Raw genomic sequence first — 19,826 nt, 5'->3', positions numbered from 1 at the left:
TTGTCCAAAAACTACGATATAGTCAGGGATCACAACTTCATTTATAGAGTCTTTGCCTGCACTTTCTTATGGCTAGGCCTTCTTCCAGTGAAGTGTGTACTGTTTTAGTTACCCTTAAGTCTTATCTTAGATAAGTTCATTCAGTGACAACATTCCATTGGGAAGTTTGGAAGGTACATCACAAGCATTGTACCCTATTGACTGTCCAAACATCAAACAATAAGATATTTAGGGGGAGAAACTTTTAAGCTAATTTCAAATTAATCTAAGCTTTCATAATATTTGGTTGGTTATCTATTTTATATATAGTAGTGTGTATATGTCAATCCCAAACTCCCAATTTATCCCCCCCCACACACCTTTCCCTTTTGGTAACCATAAGTTTGTTTTCTGTGAGTTTGTTTCTGTTTTGTAAATAAGTTCATTTGTATCATTTTTTTTTTTAGATTCCACATATAAGTGATGCCATATGATGTTTGTCTTTCTCTGTCTGACTTACCTCACTTAGTATGATAATCTCCAGGTCCATCCATGTTGCTGCAAATGGCATTATTTCATTCTTTTCAATGGCTGAGTAATATCCCATTGTATATATGTACCACATCTTTTGTATCCATTCATCTGTCGATGAGCATTTAGGTTGCTTCCATGTCTTGGCTATTGTAAACAGAGCTGTAGTGAACACTGGGGTGCATGTATCCTTTGGAACCATGTGTTTCTCCAGATATATGCCCAGGAGTGGGATTGCTGGATCACATGGTAGCTCTGTTTTTAGTTTTTTAAAGAAATGCCATACTGTTCTCTGTAGTGTCTGCACCAATTTACATTCCCACCAACAGTGTAAGAGTGTTCCTTTTTCTCCACACTCTCTCCAGCATCCGTTATTTGTAGACTTTTTGGTGATGGCCATTCTGACTGGTGTGAGAGACATCTCATTATAGTTTTGATTTGCATTTCTCTAATAATTAGCTATGTGGACCATCTTTTCATATGCCTCTTAGCCATCTGTATGTCTTCTTTGGAGAAATGTCTATTTAGGTATTATGCCCATCTTTTGACTGGGTTGTCTGTTTCTTTGACATTGAGCTGCATGAGCAGTTTGTATATTTTGGAGAGTAATCCCTTGTCAGTTGCATTGTTTGCAAATATTTTCTCCCATTCTGAGGATTGTCTTTTCGTTTTGTTTATGGTTTCCTTTGCTGTGCAAAAGCTTGAGTTTAATTAGGTCCCATTTGTTTATTTTTGTTTTTATTTCTGTTATTCTAGGAGACGGATCAAAAAAGATCTTGCTTCAATTTATGTCAAAGACTGTTCTGCCTATGTTTTCCTCTAAGAGTTTTATATTATCAGGTCTTACATTTAGGTCTTTAATCCATTTTGAATTTATTTTTGTGTATGGTGTTAAAGAATGTTCTAATTTCATTCTTCTTCATGTAACTGTCCAGTCTTCCCAGCACCACTTATTGAAGAGGATGTCCTTCTTCCACTGTATAGTCTTGCCTCCTTTGTTGTAGATTGATTGCATGGGTTTATTTCTGGGCTTCCTATCCTGTTCCATTGATCTATATTTCTGTTTTTCTGCCAGTACCATACTGTTTTGATGACTATAGCTTTGTAGGATAGTCTGAAGTCAGGGAGCCTGATTTTCCTCCAGCTCTGTTTTTCTTTCTCAATTGCTTTGGCTATTCGGGGTCTTTTGTGTCCCGTACAAATTGTGAAATTATTTGATCTGGTTCTGTGAAAAATGCCATTGGTAATTTGATATGGATTGCACTAAATCTGTAGATTGCCTTGGGAAGTATAGTCATTTTGACAATATTGATTCTTCCAATCCAAAAACATGGTCCATCTGTTTGTGTCATCTTCAATTTCTTTCATTAGTACCTTACAGTTTTCTGAGTACAGGTCTTCTGCCTCCTTAGGTAGGTTTACTCCTAGGTATTTTATTCTTTTGATGCAATGGCCAATGGGATTGTTTCCTTAATTTCTCTTTCTTGTCTTTTGTTGTTAGTGTATAAGAATGCAAGAGATTTCTGTGTATTAATTTTGTAACCTGCAATTTTACCAGATTCATTGATGAGCTCTCATAGTCTTCCGGTAGCATCTTTAGGATTTTCTATGTATAGTATCATGTTATCGGCTAACAGTGACAGTTTTATTTATTTCTTTTCCAATTTGCATTCATTTCTTTTCCTTCTCTGATTGCTGTGGCTGGGACTTCCAAAAAACTATGTTGAATAGAAGTGGCCAGAGTAGACATCCTTGTCTTGTTCCTGATCTTAGAGGAAATGCTTTCAGCTTTTCATGATTGAGTATGATGTTAGCTGTAGGTTTGTCATATATGGCCTTTATTATGTTGAGGTACGTTCCCTCTATGCCCACTTTCTGGAGAGTTTTTATCATAACTGGGTTTTGAATTTTGTCAAAAGCTTTTTCTGCATCTGTTGAGATGATCATATGGTTTTTATTCTTCAGTTTGTTAATATGGTGTATCACATTGATTTACATATATTGAAGAATCCTTGCATCCCTGGGATAATCCCACTTGATTATGGTGTATGATCCTTTTAATGTGTTGTTGGATTCTGTTTGCTAGTATTTTGTTGCAGATTTTTGCATCATGTTCATCCGTGATATTCACCTGTAATTTTCTTTTTTGTGTGATATCTTTGTCTGGTTTTGGTATCAGGGCGATGGTGGCCAAGTAGAATGAGCTTGGGAGTGTTCCTTCCTCTGCAGTTTTGTGGAAGAGTTACAGAAGGACAGGTGTTAACTCTTCTCTAAATGTTTGATAGAATTCACCTGTGAAGCCATCTGGTTCTGGACTTTTTTGATTGTTGGGAGCTTTTTAATCACAGTTTCAATTTCAGTACTTGTGATTGGTCTATTCATATTTTCTATTTCTTCCTGGTTCAGTCTTAGAAGATTGTTACCTTCTTAAGAATTTGTCCAGGGAACTTCCCTGGTGGTCCAGTGGTTAAGACTCCATGCTCCCAATGCAGGGGGGTACAGGTTCTATCCCTGGTCAGGGAACTAAGAGCCCACATACTGTGGGGCGTGGCCAAAACTTTTTTAAAAAGAGAGAAAAAAAAATTTGTCCAGTTCTTCTAGATTGTCCATTTTATGGGCATATAGTTGCTTGTAGCAGTCACTTATTATCCATCATATATCTGTGGTGTCTGTTGTAACCTCTCCTTTTTCATTTCTTATTTTATTGATTTGAGCTCTCTCCCTTTTTTTCTTGGTGAATCTGGCTAAAGGTTTATCAATTTTATCTTTCCAGAGAACCAGCTTTTAGTTTCATTGATCTTTTGTTTTCTTTGTTTCTATTTATTTCTGCTCTGATTTTTATTTCTTTTTTTCTACTAACTTTGGGTTTTGTTTGTTCTTCTCTAGTTGCTTTATGTGTAAGGTTAGGTGGTTTATTTGTCTCCTGATGTAAGATTGTATTGCTATATAAACTTCCCTCTTAGAACTGCTTTTGCTGTGTTCCATAGGTTTTGGATCGTTGTGCTGTCACTTTCATTTGTCTCTAGGTATTTTTTGATTTTCTCTTTGATTTCTTCAGTGACCCATTGATTGTTTAGTAGCATATTGTTTAGCCTCCATGTGTTTGTGTTTTTTAAGGTTTTTTTTCTTGTAGTTTATTTCTAATCTAATAGCATTGTGGTTGGAAAGGATGCTTGATGTGATTTCAGTTTTCTTAAATTTACTGAGGTTTGCTTTGTGGTCCAGCATGGATCAATCCTGGAGAATGTTCCACGTGCACTCGGAAAGAATGTGTATTCTGCTGCTTTTGGATGGAATGCTCTATAAATATCAATTAAGTCCATCTGGTCTAATGTGTTATTTAAGGCATTTCCTTATTGATTTTCTGTCTGATCTGTCCATTGATGACATTTTTAATACTAAAATTTCCCCACTATTATTGTGTTACTGTCAATTTCTTCTTTTATGGCTGTTCGTATTTGCCTTATATACTGAGGTGCTCCTATGTTGGGTGCATATATATTTACACTTGTTATATCTTCTTGGATTGATCCCTTGATCATTATGTAGTGTCCTTCCTTATCTTTTATAAGTCTTTATTTTAAAGTCTATTTTGTCTGAGTATTGTTACTCCCGCTTTCTTTTGATTTCCATATGCATAGAATACCTTTTTCCATCTCCTCACTTTCAGTCTGTATGTGTCCCTAGGTCTGAAGTGGGTCTCTCCTAGACAGCTTATATACAGGTCTTGTTTTTGTATCCATTCAGCCAGCCTGTGTCTTTTGGTTGGAGCATTTAATCCATTTACATTTAAGGTAATTATCGATATGTATGTTCTTATGGCCATTTTGTTAATTGAGTTGGATTTGTTTTTGTAGGTCTTTTTTTCTCCCCTTCTTCTTTTGTTCTCTTGTGATTTGGTGACTATCTTTAATGTTGTGTTTGGATCCCTTTTTCTTTTTCTGTGTGTGTATATCTATCATAGATTTTCGGTTTGCAGTTACCATGAGGTTTTGATATAGCACTCTATATATAAATAAGATTGTTTTAGGTTGCTGGTCTTTTAATTTCAAATGCATTTTTAATATCCTGCATTTGTACTCTTCTCATGATTACTGGTTTTGATATATTTGTGTTGGATGATTTCCTACCTTTACCGTGTGTTTGCCTTTACTGGTGAGCTTTTCCATTTGTAGTTTTCTTGTTTCTAGTTGTAGTCTTTTTTTTTTTCTGCCTAGAAAAGTTCCTTTAGCATTTGTTGCAAAGCTGTTCTGACAGTGCTGAATTCTCTTAGCTTTTGCTTGTCTGTAAAGCTTTTGATTTCTTTGTCGAATCTGAATGAGAGCCTTGCTGGGTGTTCTTGGTTGTAGGTTCTTCCCTTTCATCAGTTTGAATATAATCATGCCACTCCCTTCTGTCCTGCAGAGTTTCTGCTGATAAATCAGCTTATAGCCTTATGGGTATTGCCTTGTATGTTATTTGTTGCTTTTCACTTGTTTTAATATTTTTTGTCTTTGATTTCTACCATTCTGTCTTCTAGCTTACTTATCCATTCTTCTGCCTCATTCTGCTACTGATTTCTTCTAGTGTATTTTTCCTCTCAGTTATTGTATTGTTCATCTCTGTTTGTTCTTTAGTAGATCTTCTAGCTCTTTATTATACATTTCTTGTTATCTTCTTGTTCTGTGCCTCTATTCTTTTGCCAAGACTTTGGATCATCTTTACTGTCATTACTCTGAATTTTTTGGGTAGATTGCCTATCTTCACTTCCTTTAGTTGTTCTTCTGGGCTTTTTTCTTGATCCTTTGTGTGGGACATATTCCTCTGTCCTTGTGTCTTTCTGTGATTGCAGTTTCCACTCCACAAGCTGCAGGGTTGTAGTTCCTCTTGTTCCTGCTGTCTGCCCCCTGGTGGATGAGGCTGGTCTAAGAGGCTTGTGCAGGCTTCCTGGTGGGAGGAACTGGGTCTTGTCCCCTCTGGTGGGCAGGGCCATGTCAAGGGGTGTGTCTGGCAGGCAGCTATGGGTTCAGGAAGACTTTAGGCAGCCCATCTGCTGATGGGCTGTCTTCCCATCCTGTTGGTTGTTTGGCCCGAGGCTTCCCCATACTGGAGCCTGCAGTCTGTTGAGTGGGGCCAGGTCTTGGTGAGAAAGTGGGGGCCTCCAGGAGGGCTCACACCAACGAGTACTCCCCAGAACTACCACCACCAGTGTCTTTGTCCCCACAGTGGGCCACAGCCGCCCCCCTTGCCTCCACAGGAGACCCTCCAATACCAGCAGGTAGGTCTGGCCCAGGATCCTATGAGGTCACTGCTTTTTCCACTGGATCCTGGTGCACATGAGACCTTGTGTGCACCCTCCAAGAGTTGGGTTTCTTTTTCTGCCTGTCCTGTCGAATTCCTGTGATCACACCCCACTGGCCTTCAAAGCCAGATGCTCTGGGGGCTCCTCCTCCTGATGCCAGACCCCCAGGCTGGGGGTTCTGGTGTAGGGCTCAGGACTTTCACTCCTGTGGGAGAACCTCTGTGAGATAATTATTTTCTAGTTTGTGGGTCACCCACCTGGCAGATATGGGAGTTGGTTTTATTGCGAGTGCACCCTTTCTACCATCTCATTGTGGCTTCTTTGTTTTTGTGTGTAGGATATCTTTTTTGGTAGCTTCCAGTGTTTTTCTGTTGATGATGGTCATTCAGCAATTGTGATTTTGGTGTTTGTTTTTGTGAGATGAGGTGAGCTCACATCGTTCTACTCCACCATCTTGTCCTTGCTTCATAATTTCATAATATCTAATTCAGAAGGAAAAATAGGTGGCTTTGCCGTGTCTAACTTGTGTTGCTTAGAGCTGGCCCTAGTGTAAAGAAAGACCATCATTCTGTCCTACTCTTTGAGTTGTAAATGTGTGACCAAGGGACGCAGGCCCATGATGTTTGAGGCAGGAGCAAATTTTGATATGCTTGTTTCCCTCAACAGTATAGATCAGAGTCAGTCAGTCAGAAAATATTTACTCCAAAGGGCCAGAGTAAATATTTTAGGCTTGCAAACCACACAGTCTCTGTCACAACTAAACTCTGCCACTAAAGCATGAAAGTAGCCATAGACAATACGTAACAAATGAGCATGCCTATGTTCAAATAAACTGTATTTGAAAAAACAGGCAGCTAGAATTTGGCCCGAAGGCTACAGTTTGCTGAGCCCTGGTGTACATAAATAAATCAAAGGTAGCAAGTTTGTTGTCAGTTTTATAAAATTTGCCTGATCTTGAAAAGACATTTTCCTATTTCTAAATGCCATTTTTAAATGATTATCTTTTCTATTAAGATAAAGCTGTTGTTACCTTGCATTTCCTCCAAGTGATGAAAGTGGTAAAGATTTGTTTCTACTTGCTACCTAAATCGTACAGTAGTTTGCATTCTATGACTTCAAAATGAAACTTCCCTTCTCTTGACAGATAAACACTATATGTGAAGATTGGTGAAAGGGAACATTGATTTCTGAAGTAGCCTGGAGAGGAAAAGCACTGCTCAATATCAAGTGGACAAATGCTTGGTGTTTTCCAAAGACGCTGTTGAAGCAGTCTTTGCTACTGCTTTCCTTCACTCAGTCAAAGCTCTTCATAACATGGGCTGCATGAAATCAAAGCAAACTTTCCCATTTCCCACCACACTCGAGAGTGAGAAGAGGCATGAGAGTGAAGAAAACTTTATGCCTGAAGAGAGATTTCTACTCAGGATGCCTTCTCTAGTTAATGTCAAAGAGGAAGTGAAGGAACCCCTAGGGCCTGAAATTGTGGTCTTTGAATTTGCACACCGCCTGTCCCAGGAAATCTTGAGTGATGCCTTGCAGCAGTGGGCTGGCAACCACCTCAAGTACTATGACATCCCATATATTGAGAGTGAGGGGCCTTGACGCTGTGTGTAGGATGATGACACTTTCTCAAACTGTGGATAAAGTTGGTGCTAGTTTAAATACATGCAACAACAGCAAAAACTGGTGTGAATAAATACAAATAACTCCATCTGGGTGTAAAGAAAAATATTTCGATAGCCATCAAGAGTCTAAGAATACCTAAAATGAAGTGTTGTTTTAAGCAGTTCTACATTAACAGCAATTTCTATCTGCTTGGTCTTGGATTTTAGTCATTAAAGGGTTAAATGTAAGTCCTCTGGTGCCACAGTAATCAGCTGTGTCACACCACTTCTTCCAGAGGCAACAATGCCATCACCAAAGAAATTTTAAGAATTTTTAAAATACTTTAAAATTTAAAAAAAAAATTTTAAGAATTTTATTTAAAACCTGTGTTTTCAAAATGGTCATTTTAAAGACATTCTTTTAAAATATTTGTCAATTTATACAAAAAAAAAAACAAGATATGAAAAGGATTTTCTTGAAATGCCTGGGCAAGGGAATTGCCTGGGCACTCAAGCCATAGCTGTTAACAGTGGGTCTTGTTTGCCAAAATCTTTTGAGTCAAGGATCCCTCCCCTTCTTAACACAAATGACCAAGCATTAGAAAGCAACCCATGTGGAAGAGGTCTACCGTGAACCATGTCCTTAATAAGATATTTACTTTTGTAGATGAAAAGTATAACCATCACCTTGAACCTCAGGGCCCTAACTAATCACACCTGTTACTGGATGACTCAGGCTTTGCATATAAGCATCTTAACAATATACAATTTACAGAAGTCATGACAATGTTTATTGCATTGAATTAGGTAGCCCAGTGATATTACTATACAAGGAAACAAGCAGGGGAGCTTTTATAAACAGCAATCCAGAAAACTGTAAAGTAACAGAAGCCCTAGTTGGCAAGGTGGAAAGAAGAACCTGGTCTCAGTGCTGCGTGTATGTTAAGCTTTACTGTCTCACAGATGCAAGGGGCTGGTACATGGGCAATCACCATTCAGATTACTGTGGGACCAGATTATGCGTGAGAATTTATAGTTATTACAAAAGATCAAATACTCTTCCAAAGGGAATACTCATGTGTATTTTTAATGGTAACAAAGCCCATGGGGCATTTATAGCCATATACTATACTATTTTCATAAATTTGGCTACTTTTTTAGGAAGGCTTTTTTTTTTTTTTTTTTTAATTAAGTACTGTTTAAGATCAGTGGTAACAGAAAATTCAGGAAAGGGGGAAGAAGGTACTAGAAGATGTAACTTGCAAGAAAATTGAGACTGAGTCTTTAGAAGTATCTTTTCATCAAGATTTGCCACACATTGAGTTTAACTGGAATAGGAATTATTTAAGCCCATGCAATTGGATCCTTTTATTAAGATACAACAGAGCCTGGTCATTGAAATCTAAAGAAAGGCAGAAAAAGGCTTGTGACCTCTAATGACATAAATGTGTATGACCTTATAAGCAGGCAGAATTGCTACCTCTAATTTTAGCAGTTATACTCTGAAACCCACAATCAAATAGACTGAATTCTCCAAGGTAAATTGGCAAAGAAAATTCTTTTGAAGTGAGTGGTGTGCCACTTTTCAGTTGCCTTTGGACAACTGGTCATTTAACTTTCACCTAATCCCAGGGTTTGTACTGTCCTGTTGTACTTATAATCTAGCAACTTTACAAAATAGAAAACCCACCACCCCTGTTTATACAAGGATCTGAAGTTACAAGGCTAAGAACAGAAAGTTTCCAAAAAGTGCAAAACATATTTCCAGCTCATGAAGAAAAATTTAGGTTTATGAGTGCTTATGCTAATGACTCAGACAAAAGCCTAGATGTTGCCGTTTTTCATTCATTTTATATTTTACATCAGATACTTTTGCCGCAAGGTCACTGCTGTTTAAAAGATATAAGTAAGTATATAAGATAATACATATTATGGTGAGAACACAAAGCCATATAAAAGCAGCGCATCACACTAAATTTTTCAGCATACATAGGGACATAGACTAGTAGGCTTTGATTATATCTAAATATTTTGATCTCAGGTTCCTCCTTTGCCCTGGGCCTCTATTTTCTAGGGGTAAAATACAGGCAGGCCTGCCAGACCCGTATCTAAGGGTCTAATCTCTGTTGCCACCCTCTCTGATACTATGGCAATAGGGTTTTGTCACTGAGCACCACCCCCTTGCCCCTGACTCACTTTAACAGTATAGTATCTTGTGACATACAGACACTTACGGAGACGTATGCTGTATAATATGTCAAACCATGGACACGGAACTACAAAGGCTTGCATAATCAGTGAGTTAGTGGATAAACCAAGTTGGGGGCAGGCAGGAAAGAGCTGGATCAACAAATATACTGCGTATGATGGTTATCAAGATATGGTTTGGCCTAGATGACAAGATTAATGAGAACATCTTTGATACGATAATTCAACTTCTTACATACCTTCATCTTTAAATATTGGATTTACTTCATTCTGAAGGTCTTTCATGAACAAAGAGTAGAAGGGCTGCTTGAGAAGGAAGGAAAACAGAAGACTGAAAGAATTATTAGCTACTGGAATGGGAAACATTCGTTCCAACTTAGATCACAAACACAGAAGAAATAAGAATAGTGGCCAAATCATAAGGGAAAAGAAAATGGGGAAAAGAGGGCCCAAGAAACAACACTCACATCAGGCTCCAAAAACAAGTTTCCAGTGTTTTCATCTGAGGGGAAGGACACAGTAGCCAAGTTCTGTTCCGTTCTTTACCACACTCACATGTGCCCAACCACTGAATCTTCTCCCTCAAGAACATCCAGTAGAGGGGCAGATGAGTGCCACCAGCATGACAAAGAACCTGCAGGGGGCAACTCTGGAAGCAGCAGATTAGCAGAGAGAAATGTGCTGATTCCTCATTTAAGAAAACTCACATAACCCCACACATGTGCTTCACTGCTCCCTTCCCAGTTCAGTGTCTTTTGAGTGCTAGTTATTACCTTTCAGTCACAGGCCTTTGACCTGACAGTTCTCCACTTTCCATTGCCTTATCAGTTCTTTGCAAACTACCTATGGTTATTAGCACTTAAAGCACAATTTTGAAGGGGATAAAAATTATCTTAGTCCCAAAGGAATCATTTGTGTCAAACTGCCTTATAAGTATTAAAAAGAGACATGTTGAATGAAGTAGATGACACTCATATATCCTACTCAGTATCACTGGCATTGTATGAGATGGGGGGACTATACTTTTGTAATTATATAGTTTGAGAAATCAAAAGTTAGAGACAAATTATAAATAATGTCAAGGAACAGTAATTTAAAAACAAAGTTCTAACAAATAAATTGTTTGCTTAATCATAATGCCCCCATCCTGTATTTGTGTGACCAAACTGGACATGTCTTCCTTGGAGCAGTGGGCACAGGCTCAGATGTATTCCCTACATCTTACTTGGCAAAACTCAACTTTTGTTAGCAAATTCTCTTCACTGTAAGACTTAGCTATGAAATGGTATATTTTTTCCCAAATATTTTTGTGAAAACATTTTTCCTAACTGTTCAATAAAAGTCTAGTTGCAATTAACTAGTTATGAGTCCTTATTTAATTGAAGCAAGCAAATGCTTTTCACCATTGTGTGATTTCAAATTTTTTAACATAAAGGACTTAACATTTTCTGCATTTCTAGCAAATACAAAGAAAATAAAAGTCCATTTACACAAGTATTTTCTTAGATCATTCACATCCACATTTAGAAGCTTTAAGAATATAAATGTAAACATGTTCATTATCATGGCATTTTTTTTCCAAATATGTTCCTAATTTTGGGGGGAAGAAAAATGCTTCATGTTAAGTATATTGAGAAAAGAAAATTTAAAGCAATTCCTTCTGGACTGCAATTTCCTCATCTCTGAGAAGGGTGCAGGATATAATCTTTGATGTCTTTTCCGGTTCTGCCTGCTTTTCATTCTTTCACAAAACTAAAGTTCTCTTAGTTTCTGAGGGGTTTAGAATTATGGAAAAATTGTACCAAGCTATAAAGTAAATCATAAGCTGATCTTTAATTTAAAAATAATTCTTACCTAAACATTAATGTTCCAAGTCTGGAACATCCACAGTTGTGTACCTTAAAAAAAACTTATTTTGTCAACAGCACCAATTACTGAAGGTACTTCTATTTTGAACAGAAGTCCTCTTGTTTTCAAGTCCTTTCTCCTGATTTGAACTGTGTAAGAACAAATTACTGTTATCACACAAAAGTCTGATGTAAATTGCAGAGGGCAGAGTGTCTCTATCTTAGAGATTAGAGTTTTCTAATGCCTCATTCTGCCAGATTAGCAAATACTCTAAACAACAAGAAATAATGCTTTTACTTTCCCCATAGGAAGAGATTCTGGTTAACTTCAGAAAAAGCCAAGGCTGAGTCGATAATACTGGAAAGACAACCTCATAATAACCTTTTCTCTTTGCCTGAGATTTCTATCATTATAAAAGGAACACTTCAGCTACAGAAACTCATAATTATTTTAAAATAGATTTATATATGGAGAAAATTCTATGAAGTGTTAACACAGTATCCAAAAAAATTTCAGTTTTTATTTTTTATAACCTATAAAGTTTACTTAATCAACATTAAAAACCAATACCCTAAGCCAAAACATAAAGTTCCCATTTCAATTAGATATACTAACTCAAGAATCTAAGACCTTCAAATTTTCCCATCTTTTAAAATAGGGCTGGCAAAATTTTTCTGAAAAGGACCAGACAGTAAATATTTTAGGCTTTGCAGGCCTTATAATCTCTACTGCAACTACTCAAAGCAGCCACAGATATGTAACAGATGAGTAAAGCCATGTTCCCATAAAGTTTTATTTATGGACAGTGATACTTGAATTTCATGTAATTTTCACATGCCACACAATATTGGTCTTTGATTTCTTTCTCCAACCATTTAAAAATGCAGAAACCATTCTTAGCTGAGGGATATATGAAAAAAAAAAAAGGCAGCAGGTTGGCTTTGGCCCATGTGCCATAGTTTGCCAACTCTGCTCCGAAATAATACTTTAAAAATCCAGTCTCTTCAAAATTTCAAATCATTACTTCCCAGAGACTTGAAGTGATTATTCAAAGCTTCATCAGTAACTTCTTTTAGATCAGCTGGTTTCCACTTCGGACTCTGGTCTTTATCTATTAAAACTGTCAAGACATAAGAAACGTTAGTATTCTCTTTGGTTATTACCAGATTTTAATTACTGAATTGACACAAACTACCTTGGACTAGGCATATTTTTCTATAACACATCTTTTTCTGCAAAGTTGAAATTTCTGTATGTGTTCCTTTTTCTTTTTCCCCTTAAATTAAGCCCTCACAGAATTGGATGATGACCTCACCTGCTAAGCCTGATGTCTCTAGCTTGAATACAGTCTGCTGAACTAATCCAGTGGTTTAAGCCTTAGAACTCTTTTTCTAATAATATAATAAATGAAATCTCTCTTTAGCTTTTTATAAAAGAGGTAAAACCAGAGTTGGTGTGGCTTAAAGGGAAGGCAGGAGAGTGGGTAGGGCCCAGATCTGTCTTCTAACCTCCTCCACATTGAACTGAGAGGAAACTTACCTGAGGTACAGGGAAAGGGACTTTATACATAATTAAATGTGGATACAACTGTTTTGCTGAATCTTCTAGCTCACACTGAATTAAAATACCAGACCACCTTCAGGTTATCATGAGAAGCTCTGCTTATTTCAGTGTAGTCATCACTTGGTGTAGCCACATAGTATCCCCACAGGATTTTAAGTATGAGGCAATCAATCCATAACCTCCTTTAAAAAGGGAGGAGAATGTCAATTTCCTGGTTGTGATAGTATACTACAGTTATACAAATGTTACCATTTGGGAAACTGGGTGGGGGGTATGCAGGATCTCTCCATATTATTTTTTTACACTGCATTTGAATCTACAATTATCTCAAAAAATTAAAAACAAAAAAGAAAGAGAATGGGGCTGTACCTAGTCTGGCTGTGGTAAGGAATTTCAGCCATGCTTAAAGTGTGCGTAATTCTTGTGGGGAATTAAAGTATTTAAACATACAAAGCCTACAGTGAACCTTAAAAAATGAGTTAATCACTAAAAGGCGAAATAGTTAAAGAAGCAATCTGGGAACCAAAGGCAGTAGGCTGCCTCAGAAGGTAGAGAGAAGGGGGCTTTATGCATAATTAAATGTGGATACTGGAGGTTCTCAAGGTTTGGCTGCCTAACTATAGGATTCCAGTGTCAGATCAGTGGTGATACTGAACACTGATGTTATGATCCCTGCCAGTTTGAAAGTTTTACATTCCCTGGACAGAGTAAATAAAAACAATCCTGGAGCATTCTTTCTACAAGAATCTCTTCCCTAAAAGCCCTCTGGGTCAATGCTATCTACCTCCTTGACAGTCCACTGAAGGTCAAATGGAAAGAAAATATTAATCAAATTTGCATGTTATTTAATTTCAAACTAACAAAATTTTTATTCTAGCATAGATAAAACAAGTTCTTGCCGTGTAGACAACTCAGGTTTTTCAGGTTTCATGAGGCACCCACTCAAATTCCAGTTGGTAGCTGTCTAGCTCTTCTGAGATAATCCTTTAAAAAATTTTTTCCTGTAAATTCTTCTAAAGGAAGAAGTTTATTCTAGATGTTAAAAGTAAGAATTTTTTACAGCCATTCCCCTAATTTGATAGTTTATTTTATCTAATTTGGTAACATACTTTATAATTAGTAAATTGTAGCAAACATTTGGTTATGTAAGAACATCTTAACAGTTTTACCCAGAACAGATACTGCTTTCTGAATAAAGAGATTATGCTGAAAGATGAGGTTACATACTTTCTCTTCATTAAAAAGTAGCTTGATAAGCACCTGGGCTATGAATCAGAACTTTGGTGCTGCTTGGTTTCAGCTCTTTTTCCTTAAAATAATTGACAGGATATCTAAAAGACAATACCTTTCTTTTCTAAGTTTAAGAAGGGCTGCTATAACATATAATGAATGAATACTTTAGCAACATAATCCAAGTAGCACACAGGTCCTCCTAAAATCAGAGGTCTAAGCTGTGATCCACATGCAGCAAGAATTTGCAGGGGATTAGTAGGATGAATGCATGTTTTCTATAAAACATATAGCCATTTCCTCTGACTCAACTCCACGTGTCCTCTAAAAGGATTTGTTTCTTTCTTATACTATATCATGCCAGAAATGAAGAGAATTATACCACAGTGACCAGTGTTTATTGAAGCTTACAGCTCAGAGAGCATAACCTTTTATTCAGATAAAGTATATCTAGAGTCTGTACTATATTAAAGTGATAAATAAAAACATAAGAAAATTAGATATGTAAAATACAAGCAGAGTGAAAGAACTCATTTTATACAACATAAATGACAGCTACTATTTATAGGCATATGGACTTATACATAAAAAGAAATGGTTGCAGATTTGCTAGGAACAAAAAAAATCAACTACTTCACTAGCTTTTTCTTAATATTCTTACTTTGAAGATGATAAGCAAAAATAGAAATTAATAATAGTAGCATATGTTACTAATTATGCCATGTTTTTTTCTCAATGTCAATGTTTAACTGCTAGGTTCAGGCGAAGAGGTGGATGGTAGGGTCCAACACAGCTGGGATTTTAGAGGGGACTTCAGGCCTTTCTGCAGGAGAATAAACGTACCTTGCAAAGGCTTCAGCAGCAGAATTAATTTACAAACTCATGCTGCACTTAGCAGAGGGAGTCCATGTGACTGTAGGAGAATGATTACCTCTTATATATACATTAGGGAGCGGTGGCCACATTACTGGAATTTTTTAAACAATACTGGTTTCAAAGACTGGTCTTCCCTCATATGCCAGTTGGTAATATTCAAAAAAAACACTTTGCAATTTTTATAAAAGTTTGATTTTCACTAATCAAACAACCATCATCTTTTTTTTTTTCTTCAACAGTATCTGCTCAAAAATCCTATTTCCATAATAGCCAGGAAGGAAACAACTGTCACTTACCTGCCCTAACACCTTCATGAAAGTCATGGCCTCTCTGAAAGAAAATCAAGATTAAATGCAGAATTTCTGGGCATCTTCATTCCTGATCATCTCCTCTCTTCCAGCCACTTTAGCCCCCACTCCGTGGCCACACCCTGAGCCATGACATTCAGAGACTGGACCACCTCTGAGAACCCACTCTGATCACCTCCTCCTTTTCTTATTTGCTCAAATATCTCCACTGCTACAAATCCCTGATTTAACTGAGCTCCGCTGATCTACGCGACTTTCTCACCATTTGTTCTGGCTTCACTCTGCTCTTCATCCAGCCCAGTTTCCGCAGTTCATTAATGCGGTCATTTTTTTTTTCTTGAAAACACCCTTATCTCCCTCAAGCCTTTCCCCCCGCCCTTTATTCTATCTCGGCAAAATCTCAGCACCAGCTGAACCCTACTATTTACCTGCCTGTGTTCGAGCAGCTAAAATCTTACTGCAGAAAAATCATACAACTGTGACTGGCTTCGTTTAAAATTCATGATCACAAATCTCAAACAGGCATGGAAAACTGCCTCACAATCCATGTTCTCTTCCCCAATGCAAGATAATGACTTCAACTGTCTTCTGTCCCCTCAACCTCTTCCCCTAGCAAGTTCTACCCTTTACACTATATTCTCCAGCTAATGAGTTAACCTTCTACTTTATTTAAAAAGAAAAAAAGACGCCCTAAGAATATTCTCTTCTTCCCACCAAAACATCTGCAGCCCAACTACAGCCATCTTACATGCCTTCCCTTTCCCATCTAAGGAAGAAGGGACCCACCCCTGCCAAAGGCCAATCCTCCCCTGCCTTCCCATTCATATGCCCTCTTCTCAAGGACTAAGCCTGAGAAGGTCACCTGTCTCTCTTTTCCTGCCATCATCAATGTAGGCAGTATAACTTAGTGGTTGAGTGCATGCAGTTCAAATGTCCTGGGTTCACCTCCTGGCTCTATTACACAGTAACTATGTGACCTTGGGCTAGTAATTTCTCTAACTCCCAGTTTCCTTATATGAAATGGTAATATCAACACATCCATCCTAAGATTATCTTAATCCACATTCCAGCACAGCATCTGACACACAGTAAGTGTTCAGTAAATGTTAACTATTATTAGTATCATTAACATAATCCTTTTTCCCTACTGGCTCATTCCCAATCATTTACAAACATGTTCTAGTATCTTCCAAAGGAAATCTCACTTGATTCCACAGTCCCAGCTTCTACCCTATTTCTGTTTCAAGAAGAAAGGGTTGTGCACACAGTCTTCAATTCTTCACATCCCATTTACTCACTTCCCCTCCAGCTTACCACACTGCAACTTCTGCCTCCACACACCCGAGATGGCTTGCCAAAATCATCTGTAACTTCAGTATCGCCAAACGCAAAGCATGCCTTTATCCTCGTCTACTAGAGGCTTTGGCAGTGTTCCCTCCTCCTTGAAACACTCCTCTCCTGCTTTCATGACACCATGCTCTCCTGGTTCTTCCACCTCTGTCCATTTTCTCTTCCACTGCTCATTTTCCTTCTATATGATCTTATCCACTCTAAACTCAACACATCAGTGCCTGAGTGATCAATTCTGTTAAAAATAAGATCCTGTCCCTCCTCTGCTCAGAAAACATCCAGTGCCTTCCCATTTTACTCAGAACAAAAGCCAAAGGCTTATAAGGACCTCCACGGCCATGTATGCTCTGCACAGCCCTTGCCTATGCTGTCCGCTCTGACCTCCTTTCTCTCTCACTCACCGACCACCCCTGCCCCACTCCATCAGCAAGGCCCCCCTGCAGTTCCTAGAACAGGAAGGCCACCCCTCACCTCAGAGTTCTGTACGTCAGGTGCCCTCCAGATAGTGCATGGCTCGCTTCCACACTTCTTTCAGGTTTTCACTCAAAGAACATCATCTCAGTGAGGTCTTCTCTGGTCTTCCTATCTACAAGTTCAGCTCCTGTCCCCCTGTATTCCATACCCTCCTTCCTGATTTACTTGTGCTCCTTAGCACCTATAATAATATACTACATATTTTACAAACTTATCTGTTTATAGTCTATCTCCCCCACTATAAAGTAAGTTCCAGGAGGGCAGGGATGTCTCTGTTTTGTTTACCTATATATTAGTGCCTAGCACATGGTAAGCACTCTTATTTGTTAAGTAAATAAATCTCCAAAGTGTTCTTTTTTTTAATTGGCGTTAATGTCTCTCAGACTTAAATCTCTAACCCACACCTCTAAGCTCCAACTCCTAAATGTGTTCTTTCCTTCATATCCATCAAGGCCTATCAATTCTATCTCCTACATTTGTCTTAAATCCATTTACTTCTCTCCACTGCCACTCTAGTCTAAGCCACTACTATTCTGCACCTGGATTACTGCAGTAAACTCATATCTGATCTCTACATCCACTCTGAATCCTCTCCCCAACCCCATTATCATTCAGTAGCAATAATTACCTTCCTAAAACCAAATCACCCCCTGCTGAAACCCACGAGGCTTTTCAACATTCTCATTTCTCACCCTTCAGGTCACTGATGAGCTGACATCTCAAAGATGTCTTCCTGGACCTACTTATTTAAAGCTTTCCCTTTGCTTCCCCCATTCCCTCTTGTCCTCACATCATTCTATCACCAACCCTGTAGGTTTCCTATAGAACACTTACCACAATTTGTAATTATTTTACTTATTTTGTTTACTTGTTCTTTATAGTCTCAGGAGGCTATAAATCCCATGAGAACAAGGACATACAACAGCATAATACTTAGCACAGTGCCTGGCACATAGCTAAACATATTTGCTGAGAGAATGAAGGAAGGAGAGACTCAATCAATCCAGGCAGTACACTAAATGTACAGTGAAAAACAGGGACTGGGTGAAGTGTACTGGGTAGGGGTCAGGAGCGTGACCATCTGGTTTCACATGCCATGTCTCTGCCACTTAACAGCTGCACCACCTTAGGCAGGTTACTTTACTTTTCTATGCCACTGTTTCCTCATCTGTAAAGTGGAAACAATAATAGTACCTGCCTTCTACAGATAGTGTAATATTTAACTGAGAGAATGCACGTAAAGTGCCTAGCATAGTACCTACTCATAATAAACAAAAGACCTCAGCTGCCATTTACATCCTATGGAGTGACCTCAATATATGACTAATAGAGCTTTATTTATGGTTGGATGAACTATTTTGAATATCTTCACTATTTCAGGACATTGAAGACCATTAGGTATGTCTGCTTTCTAGTTATTAAACATAATATTTCCTTTAGGCCATGAAAGTATTAATCTAAGGGTCCTCTACACATAACACAAAAGAGATAATTCTGCTTTAAAAGAGTTTATCTGGGGACTCCCCTGGTGGTCCACCAGGTAAGACTCCGCACTCCCAACGCAGGGGGCCTGTGTTTGATCCCTGGTGAGGGTACTAGATCCCATGTGCATGCTGTAACTGAAGAGTTTGCATGCCGCAACTGAGTGTCCACATGCTGCAACTATAAGTCCGCATGCCGCAATTAAAAGATCCCACATGCCGCAACAAAGACCCGGCACAGCCTAAATAAATTTTTTTTTTTTTTAAAGAGTTTATCTCGGGGGGCTTCCCTGGTGGCACAGTGGTTGAGAGTCCACCTGCCGATGCAGGGGACACGGGTTTGTGCCCCGGTCCGGGAGGATCCCACATGCCGCGGAGTGGCTGGGCCCATGGGCCATGGCCGCTAGGCATCTGGAGCCTGTGCTCCGCAACAGTGAGAGGCCCACGTACCGCCAAAAAAATAAATAAATAAATAAAAATAAAGACTTTATCTGGAAGAATAAATCACTATGACTCTAAAATATTTCATGAAATCAATAGTATTCTATGTGATTATTGCCTATTTTAAGTGTATCTATAATGGTATTTTCAATGCTAATCTATTAATTAAAACATATAAAAGACTAATAACTTCCCTTTGTGCATTTAGAGAATTTATGCTTCTTGCCCAAGGTCAGAGACTATGCCTGAAAAATGGTTAAAATTTCTATTCTGAATTTCACGAGGTTAGAGTCCTTCTTACAATTACATGCAAAGGTAACTGCTGTTCCATAAAGGCTTATTAACAATCTGTGAGCAATATTCCCACGTGCCTTAAGCTAACTGGCCTGTTGTATTTTCATAGAATCGATTTATAGATAGTTTCAATTTTCTTGTTTATAAATTTTCTATATTTTACATGTTCTACAATGAACACATATGACTTTCATAACTAGAAAATGACAATACTTCAAAGAAAAATTCTTACCATACAAGCTTGACTCATCCGATATTCCATAGTTAATACTTCCTGCAAGGTCTTGGAAGACCCCTCCATGAGTTGCCTTAGTGTGATCTTTAGGGATGTTGGAGACATTTTATTAATTACCTATTA

The 19,826-nt window shown here is 38.1% G+C and overlaps 2 protein-coding genes across 9 annotated transcripts in view; one reads left to right on the top strand and one right to left on the bottom strand.

Annotated features, from left to right (window-relative positions):
- The first annotated feature begins 6,949 nt into the window (after positions 1-6,949).
- AKAP19 (A-kinase anchoring protein 19) lies at positions 6,950-10,977 on the top strand. Its single transcript, XM_089916565.1, has one exon. The coding sequence runs from the start codon at positions 7,106-7,108 to the stop codon at positions 7,391-7,393; it is 288 nt and encodes a 95-aa protein (XP_089772691.1). The 5' UTR covers positions 6,950-7,105; the 3' UTR covers positions 7,394-10,977.
- Positions 10,978-12,224: 1,247 nt separating this feature from the next.
- The window catches only part of HIBCH (3-hydroxyisobutyryl-CoA hydrolase), an 88,096-nt gene continuing 80,494 nt past the window's right edge, over positions 12,225-19,826 (bottom strand). For 6 of the 8 annotated variants that reach the window (XM_089916564.1, XM_089916562.1, XM_022567253.3 and 3 more), the window contains 3 exons: positions 19,701-19,820; positions 15,417-15,450; positions 12,225-12,571 (listed from right to left, as the gene is read on the bottom strand). In XM_089916564.1, coding sequence (XP_089772690.1) covers positions 12,456-12,571; positions 15,417-15,450; positions 19,701-19,820 — 270 coding nt within the window. In that variant the 3' untranslated portion in view covers positions 12,225-12,455. Of the gene's footprint in view, positions 12,572-15,416; positions 15,451-19,700; positions 19,821-19,826 lie in introns of those variants that run through there. The other 2 variants (XM_022567254.3, XR_016394094.1) reach the window with 2 other exon arrangements.

The sequence above is a fragment of the Delphinapterus leucas genome, chromosome 8 (genome assembly GCF_059928025.1).
Source record: "Delphinapterus leucas isolate spDelLeu-1000000601 "Yukka" chromosome 8, BTC_Dleu_Yukka2, whole genome shotgun sequence".
Classification (NCBI taxonomy): Eukaryota; Metazoa; Chordata; class Mammalia; order Artiodactyla; family Monodontidae; genus Delphinapterus; species Delphinapterus leucas.
The sequence above is the reverse complement of the archived record's forward strand: the minus strand, read 5'-3'. Positions and strand labels throughout refer to the sequence as shown.